Here is a 14,601-nt window from a genome sequence, read left to right as displayed (position 1 = left end):
GCAATTCCATTGAATTGGGGATAGTTTAACCAAAATATGCCACAAGACCGAGAATTGCCTTATGTGTATCCCACAAAAAGGTTCACTGTTATAAGCTAACTTTTTTGATGAATTTAAGCAAAATTCCCAAAATTCCCGGGCTTAACTTCCCATGGAAAATGTCCGGAAAATGTCTGGAAATTTAGCAGAACGTTTACGACCCTTTGCAACCCTACTGAGCAGTGGACTAAGAATGGTGTCTGAGTGGGTTCATATGAACAAATTGGCATTGAACATTTCTAAAATGAAATGTTTTGTATTTGGTTCAAGATATATGCATGCTGATGATCCCCAATTGAATTTGTCAATGAATAGAATGCATTTAGACCAATTTTTAAAACAATTTAAAAAAAAAATACAGAACACATAGATAATATGTGAGATGTTTGGGCCCTGGGTTAAAATAAGGGTGATATTGAGAAATATGTTAAAGATGAGAACATTTGAGCCTGGTTGATTTCACATTGAGCCTGCTAAGTTTCTCCGTTACATGATGCCACCACCTCTCATTACATGATCTCTGGGTCTGAAAAAAAACTCTCAACAGAAATATAGTAGTCTAGTCTTCTTTCTCTCTTTCCCTTTCTCAGTCCTTTATTGTTGTATTTGTGCAATCTCCCATAAGCCTTTTCACTGGCAACCTTGACCTGACTTCTGGACAGACCAATCCCACCACACTGCACTATCATGTAGGGTTTCTATATGCCAATCCCAACTCACTAAGATTAAGATCACTTTATTAGTCAATTGCATACAAGGTCCTACCAAAATTTGACCTCCGCTTTCAACCCAACCCTTCCGAAAGACACACATACATATACACATACATACAGTACCATTCAAAAGTTTGGACACACTCCAGGGTTTTTCTTTATTTGTACTATTTTGTACATTGTGGCTTGGTCTTTTACCAAATAGGGTTGTCTTCTGTATAACCCCCTACGTTGTCACAACACAACTGATTGGCTCAAATGCATTAAGAAGGAAAGAAATTCCACAAATTAAGAAGACACACCTGTTAATTGAAATTCATTCCAGGTGACTACCTCATGAAGCTGGTTGAGAGAATGCCAAGAGTGTGCAAAGCTGTCATCAAGGCAAAGGGTGGCTACTTTGAAGAATCTCAAATATAAAATATATTTTGATTTGTTTAACACTTTTTTGGTTACTACATGATTCCATATGTGTTATTTCATAGTTTTATTTGTCACGTACACATGGTTGGCAGATGTTAATGCGAGTGTATCGAAATGCTTGTGCTTTTGGTTCCGACACTGCAGTAAGATCTAACAATTCCCCAATAACTACCTAATACACACAAATCTAATGGGGTGAATGAGAATATGTACATATAAATATATGGATGAGTTGGATCCGTCCGTGTATCTATGCGTCCGTGCAAGTATGTGTGTCATTACACTCAGCCCTCTGCAATGCAAACTCATTAATGAACCACCCACCCAGCGGAGGCCAGCAGTGAATCAGAGATGGCAGCTAGCGCTCACCCTGCCCTGCCCTGCTACCCGCTACCCATTACCCAGTCCTCTACAGGGCCAGATGTATCAGTCACATTCCCATTACAGTGCAAAGACACCAGCTATTGATTGACCGCGGTTCAGTTCAACCTAGACGGTCAGGCAATCACGTTATCACAAAGATGTCAGACCAATGGTGTTATAGACGGACGGACTGACCAACTGAACTGAATGGCAGACAAGGTCAATTTCCTCTGCTTATTTTCATCCCCTGCACTCTGGACGTGTGGCGTGATGCAGTCCAATCCCACACTGCACACCCTTGGCATCCGGCCAGCCAAACAGGGCAGACTGCATTTTTCTTCAGCCCACAAAATGCATCCTCTGAAAGAGGGTAGTGTTTTGGTTGTTGGAGCCGGGACATAGAAAGCACTCTAAAACAGTGTGATGCAATGTGGGTATGACTCAGTCTGCCTGCTGATTGAAATGTTAAATTGATTAGGTCGTTTGGGTAGGAGAAGAGAACGGCATGAATAGAGACATTTCTCACCATGTCACTGTGCCTCTGCCTTCGATGAGTCTAGAGCCTCAGAATGGATCATTGAGAAATTATCAATTTCTCAAACAGCTTAGTTGAATTCCTTCCGCTCTGGTTTAGTGTTGCAGTGTCCGGTGGGAGTAGGTAGGCTATGCCACTGCAGGAATTCTAATGGGGTCTTCATGACCCCAAGGCAAGCATGACAACCACAACTCCAAGATAATTAACTCCCGTTGGTGGTTAATGATACATTTGAAGGCCAGGATCGTTTCAGTATTGTTATCAGTGGATGGATATTGGGAAATAGACATATTTTCAAGATACTTTACAGTACATGAAATGTCCCTCCATTTCATGGACAATCCCAGTTTAGCAACATCTTAAAACAACTCCCACTGGTGTGAGACAGCACATTGTTTAGGTGGGAGTAGTGTTGTTTTCTAAGTGTCTCAAAATCATCTCTATGGTCTGATTAGCCTTGACTATCTGTTGGGAAAGACACTCACTTTCAGACATTAAGACTGTAAGATGTTTAGTTTGTGACCATGGTGATTGAGCAATAGTCAGTGAACAAAAGTGTCAGATTCTGAAGTTTGGGTGGGAGTTGTTTTGTTTGTGTCTGATCAGATATGCCTGGGGTTTGTTGGAAAGTAGGCTAGAGTTACTGTAAGGGTTTCAGCATGTCAACATAGAGGTTGAGCAACAGTGGTAGCAGGAATGTGTGTGAAATACAGAAAGGGGGCTTAGCAGGAAGGAAGTGTAAGGTTATAGTGAGATGGAATTGACTTACCATGACCTGCCTGCCTTGTCTTGTTTGCCTGCCTACAATGACTTTGTCAACATTTTCCATCCCACACCATAGGATGGAGAGATCTTTGCATATTCACACGTATCCGCGTCAACAATATGAACTTCAACCTGGTCTGACACTTTGATGAGCGTCTTCAATGAGAACGCCATCATTTATGACATTTTAGTACCTTTTCAGATTCAAAATTCTTTGCTTTTTATTGGGGTTTTCCAATGATATTATATGTCGTGGCACATTCACATTCCTCCCCATTAGAAACTTGTTTCAAACAACTTCATTTAAAAATGGAAACCACCTGCATGGATTTTTCTTTCCCCTACTAGTGAAATTTCCCAAACATGGTGTGTTATGTGACTGGTCTCAGTGGGTTGTCTTTGTTAGCTTCAAACAGCTACATTTTAATCCTCCACGAAGCTACATTTTGAAGGAGAGCATCAATAACATTGTCCAGCGCTTGTCTCCTCCACCACTGACGTCTGCCTGTCTTCCCTCCTGAAGACACATTCTCTCTGTAGTGTTTAATTTTTTTACTCCTTTTTTAAAAACTTTTTGTCACTCCTTAGGCTGTTGTAGTGCAGAGAGGAAGGAACGGGTTCTATGAAAAAACATTACTACCAGTGGTTTTCAGACTGCTCTATCCATTTGGTATTTTTATTTAAACTGTCTGGTTCGAGTTAGTATGGATACTTCTTTGAATCAAATCAAATCAAAGTTTATTTGTCACGTGCGCCGAATACAACAGGTGTAGACCTTACAGTGAAATGCTTACTAACCAATAGTGTGAAAAAAAAGAAGGGAAAAAAAGGTGTGTGTGTCGGTAAGTAAAGAAATAAAACGACAGTAAAAAGACATTTGAAAATAAGAGTAGCAAGGCTATATACAGACACCGGTTAGTCAGGCTTATTGAGGTAGTATGTACATGTGGGTATGGTCAAAGTGACTATGCATATATGATGAACAGAGAGTAGCAGTAGCGTAAAAAGAGGGGTTGGCGGGTGGTGGGACACAATGCAGATAGCCCGGTTAGCCAATGTGCGGGAGCACTGGTTGGTCGGGCCAATTGAGGTAGTATGTACATGAATGTATAGTTAAAGTGACTATGCATATAAGATAAACAGAGAGTAGCAGTGTAAAAGAGGGGTGGGGGGGGCACAATGCAAATAGTCCAGGTAACCATTTGGTTACCTGTTCAGGAGTCTTATGGCTTGGGGGTAAAAACTGTTGAGAAGCCTTTTTGTCCTAGACTTGGCACTCCGGTACTGCTTGCCATGCGGTAGTAGAGAGAACAGTCTGACTGGGGTGGCTGGGGTCTTTGACAATTTTCAGGGCCTTCCTCTGAGACCGCCTGGTGTAGAGGTCCTGGATGGCAGGCAGCTTTGCCCCAGTGATGTACTACCCTCTGAAGTGCCTTGCGGTCGGAGGCCGAGCAATTGCCGTACCAGGCAGTGATGCAACCGGTCAGGATGCTCTCGATGTTGCAGCTGTAGAACCTTTTGAGGATCTCAGGACCCATACCAAATCTGAGGGGGAATAGGCTTTGTCGTGCCCTCTTCACGACTGTCTTGGTGTGTTTGGACCATTCTAATTTGTTGTTGATGTGGACACCAATGAGTCAATCAGTTGGGTACTAACCTTTTTACTCCATGGTAAGAATTAGCCTCTCTACCAGCCCTTTCAGATATAGACAATAAAGCTTCATAACAGTCAGCCAGTCTTGCCGCCTGGTTAGTTTTAGCCTAGCTGCCTTATTAGATTTGGCTGTCTGGTTGTGACCGCCTGGTTACATGTAGGTGATGTGACTGTTCTTCAATGGACCAGTTATCTGTCCTGCCACCTTTTGGGTGGTTGGCTGTGCTTCTCTGAAGCACTCAGGCTGCATTAGACTGAGTCTGAAATGGAGCCCTATTCCCTATGTAGTGCATTACTTTTGACCAGGGCCCATATGTGCCATTTCAGACACATCCTCAATCGGTTGTGTGTGTTTTTGATGTGAGGTCCATCAGACACTGCAGATGCCCCGGCCTTTCTCTATTAACATCTGCCGAGTCAGATGACCCCAGGCAGCAGCTGGTATAGGAGAGAGGGGGGAGAGAGGAAGGGGGGCGAGCGATGGACTGAGGTGAGAGAAAGAGGGAAAGTCCGACACAGAGAGAAAAGGTGAGTAAGAGAAGGAGAGAGATAGAGATAATAGAGGGAGTGAGCAAACAAATGGGACAGCAGGGACAGTCATCCAGCCTGAAACCAAGATCGATGTCTGTCTGTGACTCAGTTGCACCTGGACAGGATCACTGATGCTACAGTTCCCTAAATAACATGTAAACACACCACAGCCATGGCCTGGCCTGGTCTGGCACTCCACAATGGTCACTGTGTTCAGCAAGTAATCACGTTATCATGTTATGGTGTGATGTGGTGATGCGTTGTGTTCCTCTGCTTCATGTTTTACTTTTAAAGAGTAGAGAATATTAACCATTACTGTGTTCTTAAAGGCACAATCTGGGATATTTACAATGGCCATTTCAATTAATGATATACATGTAACTGCCAATAGAGTTATTTTATGTTGGCAATTACCTGTAGGTTACCCATTTAATTCTTGAAGAACAAAAAATGTATAACAGCCTCATGAGCTTAGTACAACTGTCTCACCCTATCATAACCCCAAATATAAGGTTTTATTACCTCATTATGGTGTTGAGGTTTGGTCATCTTCCTCTTAGGTGTTTGATGTTCCAGGTGGTTTGTACAGTAGATTGCGTTAAGGTTTTAAAAGGTATGTTTGTACTCTAATCTTCCAATATGTGCTTTTACAGATGTAGGATCTTAATTTGATCACCCAGGAAATGTTAAACGTGTAGTTTATTTGAGGTTTAAAAAGGCTTCGGAATTTTGTAATATCCACTGAAATTTCAGACTCGATTTTTCATTATGAAAAATGTATCAACCCCTACGAAAATGTCCATGAATTATAATCCACATAATAATTCACATTTCCTGTTGCTGCAGGATTATTTTCCCGCTGTAGCAAACTGGCTCAAATTAAGATCCTACATTTGTAGAATCAGTCTGTCATCCTTCCCACTAGTACAGTAAGCCCATTAATGCAAGCAATGTTAGATGACATGGTGGTGTTGCGTGAGGGCTTTGGCTGGCCCCCTTTTTTTATTTTACATTTCCGACAGAGTATTAAATATGATCGCCTGTTAGCTGTGACTGAGCTAGAGGAGGTTTGGAATAGGGGGGACTAGGGAAAGGGGGATGGGGAAGAAAGAGGGAGAAATATAGGAGGGGGGTATTCTCTGAAGACATCAGAGAGGAGACACAGCCAGCAGGCGCATGGGTGGCCTTGACCAGGCAGGAAACGATGAGGTCATAGAAACATAGAGAGAGAGTGGCTGCTGCTTGTTAGAGTGAGCGAGAGAGAGGGAGAGAGAGAGAGAGAGGCAACGAGGGAGGGAGGGGAATGAGCAGCCTGTGACATCATTTCAGAGATGAGCTCAGTGGCAAAGGCGTGGACAGCTCCTCTCTTTCTCTCTCTCGCTCTCTTCCTCATCCTTTTCTCTCTCTCTCATTTGGCCTCTGCCTCTGTGTTGTTGTGACAGCAGTGTGGGCTCACCAGAATGAACTAGTCTTTCCGGGAGTAGAGTGGACTGTAAAGGATAGCAGCTGCAGGGAGGCTGTCATGGTGTCAGATTTATTTTTCTGGGGATTTTGCTGTCTCAAGCTGTGGAAAAGGGACAGAAAGGTAAGATGGCTTTCCCTATGTAGACTGTGATGGAGTGAAAGGGCTTGGCTAGCTTCAGCCGGTTGATTGGCAGGGTGGCAGTCGGGCTGTCTCAAGTGGCTTGTGTTGAGTAAGCAGGCCTGATTCTGCTGTGTTTGTGTTTTAGGTCTCCATCTCTCTCTCTATTGCATGTTTTAAGTAGAAATAGGACATCAATATTGATATTCTATCGTTCCCTAAAATGATCTTGTTAAGAGATACAGTATGTTCCTGTTGAAATGGTTGCAATGATCTCTAACAAACTGGGTCCATGACATATACATTTTTTATTTCATAATTTTAGTTTTTTTGTTTCATGAAATAGACATGTGTCGGGGCGGTCACATGGTCTATATTTACAGTAGGTCCTGCCCTAGATAAAGCATACTTTGAGCCCCAGCTACAGTAGGCTAGGCTTGTTAAAGATTGATTGTAGTGCTGAGATGACTGCAGCCTGCACTGTACATATGCACAGTATAAACTCACAGGCACATGTACACGCAACCACACACACACACACACACACACACACACTGTATAGACAGTACAGTGGTTTCTCTGTGCCTCTACCGGATGTCCACCTATCCATCAGATGGAACTCAAAGCTTCATTGACTGACCATGAGGTATCCTGCTGATTTAATTAACAGCAGTCCTAAAGCAGTTGTGGCTCATCATGATGCTGTTGATGCTACAGGATGGCCTTAACATGTTGTTGATGCTACAGGATGGCCATAACATGCTGTTGATGCTACAGGATGGCCTTAACATGCTACAGGATGGCCTTAACATGCTGTTGATGCTACAGGATGGCCTTAACATGCTGTAGATGCTACAGGGTGGCCTTAACATGCTGTTGATGCTACAGGATGGCCTTAACATACTGTAGATGCTACAGGATGGCCTTAACATGTTGTTGATGCTACAGGATGGCCTTAACATGTTGTTGATGCTACAGGATGACCTTAACATGCTGTTGATGCTACAGGATGGCCTTAACATGCTGTTGATGCTACAGGATGGCCTTAACATGCTGTTGATGCTACAGGATGGCCTTAACATGCTGTTGATGCTACAGGATGGCCTTAACATGCTGTTGATGCTACAGGATGGCCTTAACATGTTGTTGATGCTACAGGATGACCTTAACATGCTGTTGATGCTACAGGATGACCTTAACATGTTGTTGATGCTACAGGATGACCTTAACATGCTGTTGATGCTACAGGATGGCCTTAACATGCTGTTGATGCTACAGGATGGCCTTAACATGCTGTTGATGCTACAGGATGGCCTTAACATACTGTAGATGCTACAGGATGACCTTAACATGCTGTTGATGCTACAGGATGGCCTTAACATGCTGTTGATGCTACAGGATGGCCTTAACATGCTGTTGATGCTACAGGATGGCCTTAACATGTTGTTGATGCTACAGGATGGTGTTAACATGTTGTAGATGCTACAGGATGACCTTAACATGCTACAGGATGGCCTTAACATGCTACAGGATGGCCTTAACATGATGTTGATGCTACAGGATTACTTTAACATACTGTTGATGCTACAGGATGGCCTTAACATGCTGTTGATGCTACAGGATGACGTTAACATGCTGTTGATGCTACAGGGTGACTTTAACATGCTGTTGATGCTACAGGGTGACCTTAACATGCTGTTGATGCTACAGGATGGCCTTAACATGCTACAGGATGGCCTTAACATGCTGTTGATGCTACAGGATGGCCTTAACATGCTACAGGATGACCTTAACATGCTGTTGATGCTACAGGATGGCCTTAACATGCTACAGGATGGCCTTAACATGCTACAGGATGGCCTTAACATGCTGTAGATGCTACAGGATGGCCTTAACATGATGTTGATGCTACAGGATGGCCTTAACATGCTGTTGATGCTACAGGATGGCCTTAACATGCTGTTGATGCTACAGGATGACCTTAACATGCTGTTGATGCTACAGGATGGCCTTAACATGCTGTTGATGCTACAGGATGGCCTTAACATGCTGTTGATGCTACAGGATGGCCTTAACATGCTGTTGATGCTACAGGATGGCCTGAACATGTTGTTGATGCTACAGGATGGTGTTAACATGTTGTAGATGCTACAGGATGGCCTTAACATGCTACAGGATGGCCTTAACATGCTGTTGATGCTACAGGATTACTTTAACATGCTGTTGATGCTACAGGATGGCCTTAACATGCTGTAGATGCTACAGGATGACCTTAACATGCTGTAGATGCTACAGGGTGGCCTTAACATGCTGTTGATGCTACAGGATGGCCTTAACATGCTGTTGATGCTACAGGATGGCCTTAACATGCTGTTGATGCTACAGGATGGCCTTAACATACTGTAGATGCTACAGGATGACCTTAACATGCTGTTGATGCTACAGGATGACTTTAACATGCTGTTGATGCTACAGGATGACCTTAACATGCTGTTGATGCTACAGGATGGCCTTAACATGTTGTTGATGCTACAGGATGGCCTTAACAAGCTGTTGATGCTACAGGATGGCCTTAACATGTTGTTGATGCTACAGGATGGCCTTAACATGTTGTTGATGCTACAGGATGGCCTTAACATGTTGTTGATGCTACAGGATGACCTTAACATGTTGTTGATGCTACAGTATGGCCTTAACAAGCTGTTGATGCTACAGGATGACCTTAACATGCTGTTGATGCTACAGGATGACTTTAACATGCTGTTGATGCTACAGGATGACTTTAACATGCTGTTGATGCTACAGGATGACCTTAACATGCTGTTGATGCTACAGGATGACTTTAACATGCTGTTGATGCTACAGGATGGCCTTAACATGCTACAGGATGACCTTGACATGCTGTTGAGGCTACAGGATGACCTTAACATGCTGTTGATGCTACAGGATGACTTTAACATGCTGTTGATGCTACAGGATGACTTTAACATGCTGTTGATGCTACAGGATGACCTTAACATGCTGTTGATGCTACAGGATGACTTTAACATGCTGTTGATGCTACAGGATGACCTTAACATGCTGTTGATGCTACAGGATGGCCTTAACATGTTGTTGATGCTACAGGATGGCCTTAACAAGCTGTTGATGCTACAGGATGGCCTTAACATGTTGTTGATGCTACAGGATGGCCTTAACATGTTGTTGATGCTACAGGATGACCTTAACATGTTGTTGATGCTACAGGATGGCCTTAACATGTTGTTGATGCTACAGGATGGCCTTAACATGCTGTTGATGCTAAGTGGTAAACAGGGGTTTTCCAGTGAACAGGCATGAACCAAGCCCTGTTTGGGGTTGCTGGGTGCTGTTTCTGCCACTTGGTCTGGTCTAATCATATTTGCTTCGTTTATTCTTTCTAAATGAGTCGCAGTCAGAAACAAAATGAAAGCCTGTGTTGCCAAATGAGATCTAAGTTGGAAGGAAGGCAGTGAACAGGAGGGAAGCCAACTGGTGATTGGAGCTGCTGAACTCTTAGGGGGAAAAAAAGGTGCCATCTAGAACCTTGAAGTCCCCATAGGTGAACCATTTGAACAATGCTTTTTGGTTCCAGGTATAACCCTTTCTACACATGGTTCTACATAAAACCAAAAAGGGTTCTACCTGGAACCAAAAAGGGTTCTCCTATGGGGACAGCCAAAGAACACTTTTGGAACCCTTTTTTCTGAGAGTGTGTGGATAGGATAGAGGTGATGTCCTTTTTCTACTCAAGATCCAGGCCATGCTCCACTTCTCTTCTCTCCACAGTTTAGGTTTGGTATGGAAATTGAAAAGCCAAATTTCATTGCTTGATGAATTGATTTAAATGCAGGTTTCTATATTATAGACGTTCTATCCATTTGTTATATGGAGATTTGACTGATCCTGATCCTCCAGTACCTCAACATGCATGGCCCGAATGGCTTTGGAATTTGGAATCCCCCATAAAGCATTTTTGGAATTTTACCTAGAATTCACTCTCGTGGGGGTATCAGGAGTATCTGTTAACTGCTGAATGTGCTGCTGATGTAACCAATTCCTGATGTCAACATCAGCTTGTGTAGCATGAAAAGTACTTGTTTTCTGTCATAGTTCTTGTGTGAATTCTTGCTGGTGGTTTATTGGTTTTATGTGTACTTACTTGTCAGCCTCAGAAGGCCTCAAAAACAGAAAAGGTTGAGAAGCCCTGAACCTCAATAGGTCACTGGAATAGCTAATCATCTCCAGGTCTCCCATAATGTGGTTAGTTACACCAACCGGATCCCCTCTGTGCCAGCTCTGCATCACATCATGGTGTATTAGGATTAGGTCATTGTTATAGATCTATCCTGCCTGGGATGGGTTAGTGAAGTCATGGCAGTGTGGGCTAATATAAGTTTAAATGACAATGTGTGCGTGCGTGTGACTGTGTGTGTGCGTGGTGTAGTGTTTACATCAGGCTAACTGACGTAAGCGGTCATACCTTATGTTGCTAGTGTTTTATAGTCTCCATGACTCTCCACACATTATCCATATCACTATATTGGCAAGACCCTCCACAGGCCCACAATGCATCAGTATAACTGGAAGTCCATACAGGAAACATAAGTGAACAACTGGCTAAAGTTCCAATAGTTTTGCAAGCAGAAAATGTCCTAAACTCAATATGGAGACTCCCTAACTTCCCTAGCCTCCTCCCTCCCCCCTCATCTGTTGTTTACACTAGAGAACCTGAGAGTGTCATTGTGACACCAGAGGGTCATAAATACCTCTGATTGGTCCAACAGGGGCCATACACATTCCACAGGCTGTCTGAAAACAGACACACACACACACACCACTAAATAGATTAGCCTCCCAACTTATCATCATAATGTTTGGGTCGTCAAACACTTAAAGTTGAAACTTTGACACATTTAAGTACTGAAATGACAGCTTCTGAATGGCTGTGTCATCATAATATCACCAGGAGTATTTCCTCATTCTTGTGTAACAGAACTCACAGTTTATTACACTAGTTCGAACTCATTTGCATTATCACTTGTGCTTTGGGAAAGGCCTCAAATAAACACTATTTATTTGCAATGATTTGGTTTACAGTTTAGGAAGAGGAGAAGAGATGAGTTATTGGACAAAGCCAATTAAAGATTTGCCTGGTTGTGTATATATGAGTAGTTCCAGGCAACTTCCTGCTTTCTATTTCCAGATGAATTGCATTTCTCACTACTTTATCTTCATCACAAGTCCCCAGCTGGTGCAGTCATTGTTCATTATAGGATCATGCTTAATATGTGACCGCCTCCCTCCAGCTCACCATGGTAACACACTGTTTCCAGATGCTTCTCCATGGCGACCTCACTCTTCCCAAAGGAAACGTGCTGATGGTTTGGATTGTTGTGGACAGTGGTCCTGTGTGCGCCACATGACCAAGCCATACGGCTCTCTTACATACAGAGAGAGAGTGCGGGAGGGAGGGAGGGAGAGCGGGAGAGAGCGAGAGAGAGCGAGAGACCAGCTGTGGGTAGTTACAGTATGTTCTGTAAGTTATCCCCACTCATTGTAAATTGAAGATATTTAACACATTTTTTGGCAGGTTTCTCATGCTACATAGTTTCATTCTGAGTTATTGTGAATGAAGTAAATTATCAGTGAGACAAAGGTAATATAACTTTCCACCTATGAGAGATGTACAGGGTTATTGTTAGCTTCTCTATCTTTTCTTTCTTTCTCTCCCTTTTCCTCTCTCTCTCTCGCTCGCTCGCTCGCTCTGCTCTGTCCCTCAGGCTTTTGATGTCGGAGTCTTTTCTTTGTGCATGTGCAGCAGCAGCTGTCAGTTGTCAGATGTGGTTGGAGAGAAGTGTGTGTGTGGGGTGGAGTGTGTAGGAAAGGAGGGGGCGGGGGCGGGGGTCGACAAATGGCAGCAGCCACAGTGTCAGAGTGTGACAGGCATCACACTGTCTCTTCCTCTCCATCCAGCTGTCCTTCTTCTCCTCCCCACGGGGGGCTCACACCTGAGACTGGCCACTGCCTGCCACACACACACACAAACCCACCCACGCACATTATGTACACACACGCAGCAAAATCTACAGTGTTAAATCAACACTGACAGTGTTAAATTTAATGCTGGCCCAATGTCTATACGGGTCCACACTTTTCAGTGTTAAATTAACACACTGCTTAGTGTAGTCCCGTGTGGCTCAGTTGGTAGAGCATGGTGTTTGCAACGCCAGGGTTGTGGGTTCAATTCCCACGGGGGACCAGTATGGAGAGAAAAAAAATGTATGAAATGTATGCATTCACTACTGTAAGTCGCTCTGGATAAGAGCGTCTGCTAAGTGACTAAAATGTAAATGTAGTGTAAAGCCTTATTTGCATATTACCCAGAATGCCTTTCAAGTACATTGTAGTGTTAACACCCATGACTGTATTTGTTAATGACAAAGACATGGTTGTTGATTTCATCCATTTTCAGTCCTGAAACCTTCATCAAGTGACATCCTAAGCAAATATGTTATCACTAAAAATGTATTATTTAACACAATACAACAACTATTTAATAAGGCCTTATTTTGAAGGCCTAGTTTTACTCTACACAGTGAGTGGCCTGAAACTCTTGGTTTTCAGTCCTGCAAGTCACATTATTTTGGCTTGCAAAGTGATGTGTAATTCCTATTGGAATCCAACCAGAGTGGGGTTATCCAACATTTTACATTTTTATTCAGTCGCAACCTGCATTGAGACTGACTGCCGGGTTGGGAAGACTAAGATATGGACTACCTAAACCATCTAAACTGGAACAACCATTTCAATAACTGGTGCAACAAAGTAACAGATTGGATTAGTTTAGAAAAATGTATGTTATTTATATTTGAGTAGCATAAGATGAATTAATCAATCAGTGTACATGCAAAAACATAGATATTGAAACAAACAATTCTAAAAATCAACCTGCAATAGAGCATGCTGGGAAATATTATAATGATGGGTGTGGTTTTGGTTTAACATGGGTTATTAACACCAACACTAGGGTTCACTTACAGAGTTCATTTAACACCTGAATCACCACTAGAAATATTACACTGAATCATCAACACTAGGTAACACTGGCCAATTTGCTGTACAGGCGCACACACACACACACACACACTCACTCACTTACACACACGCTCACATGCATATTCTACTATCTGACTTTACTCTATAGAAGACATTTTGACCCCTATCTTTCATAATTTGTTGTTCTTCATTCTCAACACGGCACATGCTCTAATGTGTCTATAATTATAATCTTATCTCCCTCCCTCTGAGTCTCTGTGATGTGGTGTTTACACGTACTGTGATCATAACTGACATAAAGATGTCAGCCACTTGTCATTGTTTTACCCTCCCTACTCCACTCCAAAACACAATGACTGTGTCTCACCAAGCCCTTGAGGCTGCTTTTCTTTACCAACTCATTTCATGTTCCGTCTGCTCCAGAGCTCAAATGGAAGCCAATTACACAGTCATTACCTTCTCTCTTCTCATTCGCTCTCCGAGTCCCTGTGCTCTGTTGTTAACATGAACAATCAAGGTTAAAAAGGTTCAAACATAGATCATGGAGTCAACCCATTTCTCCCTTTGTTTTTTATTCTCTCTCCATTCCTTTCTGCATCAGTAGATGCTCAGAGTCAGACATAGCTTTTCCTGTGGCTGGGATGAGCTGCTCATGTTAATGACTTATTATTGATTTAATTCCTTAATGTGTTCCAATGACTTCCTCCAAGCAGCCCGAGGGTACTCTCTCTGTGTGGGTTCTCTGGTTTCCATGGGAATGCTCCCTGGGGGGCGGGGCAGACATAGGGCTGTTTTTTGTTGTTGGTATCTATATTATCGACCATTTAAAAGCACTGTGCCACTCTTAAAGGAAGTTGCTAGTGCCACACTTTTTTTATGAGGCTTGCAGCAGTGGAAGCCTCGAGATGGGGGAGTGAAA

General features: G+C 42.9%; 1 protein-coding gene across 5 annotated transcripts in view; it reads left to right on the top strand.

Annotated features, from left to right (window-relative positions):
• The window catches only part of LOC115206291 (LIM domain kinase 1), a 75,557-nt gene that overhangs the window by 42,879 nt on the left and 18,077 nt on the right, over positions 1-14,601 (top strand). The window contains exon 1 of one of the 5 annotated variants that reach the window (XM_029773079.1): positions 6,424-6,608. The exons of the other annotated variants lie outside the window; for them this stretch is intronic. Coding sequence (XP_029628939.1) covers positions 6,546-6,608 — 63 coding nt within the window. The 5' untranslated portion in view covers positions 6,424-6,545. Of the gene's footprint in view, positions 1-6,423; positions 6,609-14,601 lie in introns of those variants that run through there. 5 annotated transcript variants of the gene reach the window in all.

This window comes from Salmo trutta, chromosome 13 (assembly GCF_901001165.1).
Source record: "Salmo trutta chromosome 13, fSalTru1.1, whole genome shotgun sequence".
Taxonomy (NCBI): Eukaryota; Metazoa; Chordata; class Actinopteri; order Salmoniformes; family Salmonidae; genus Salmo; species Salmo trutta.
Note: the sequence above shows the minus strand (reverse complement) of the source record. Positions and strands in the feature narration are given on the sequence as shown.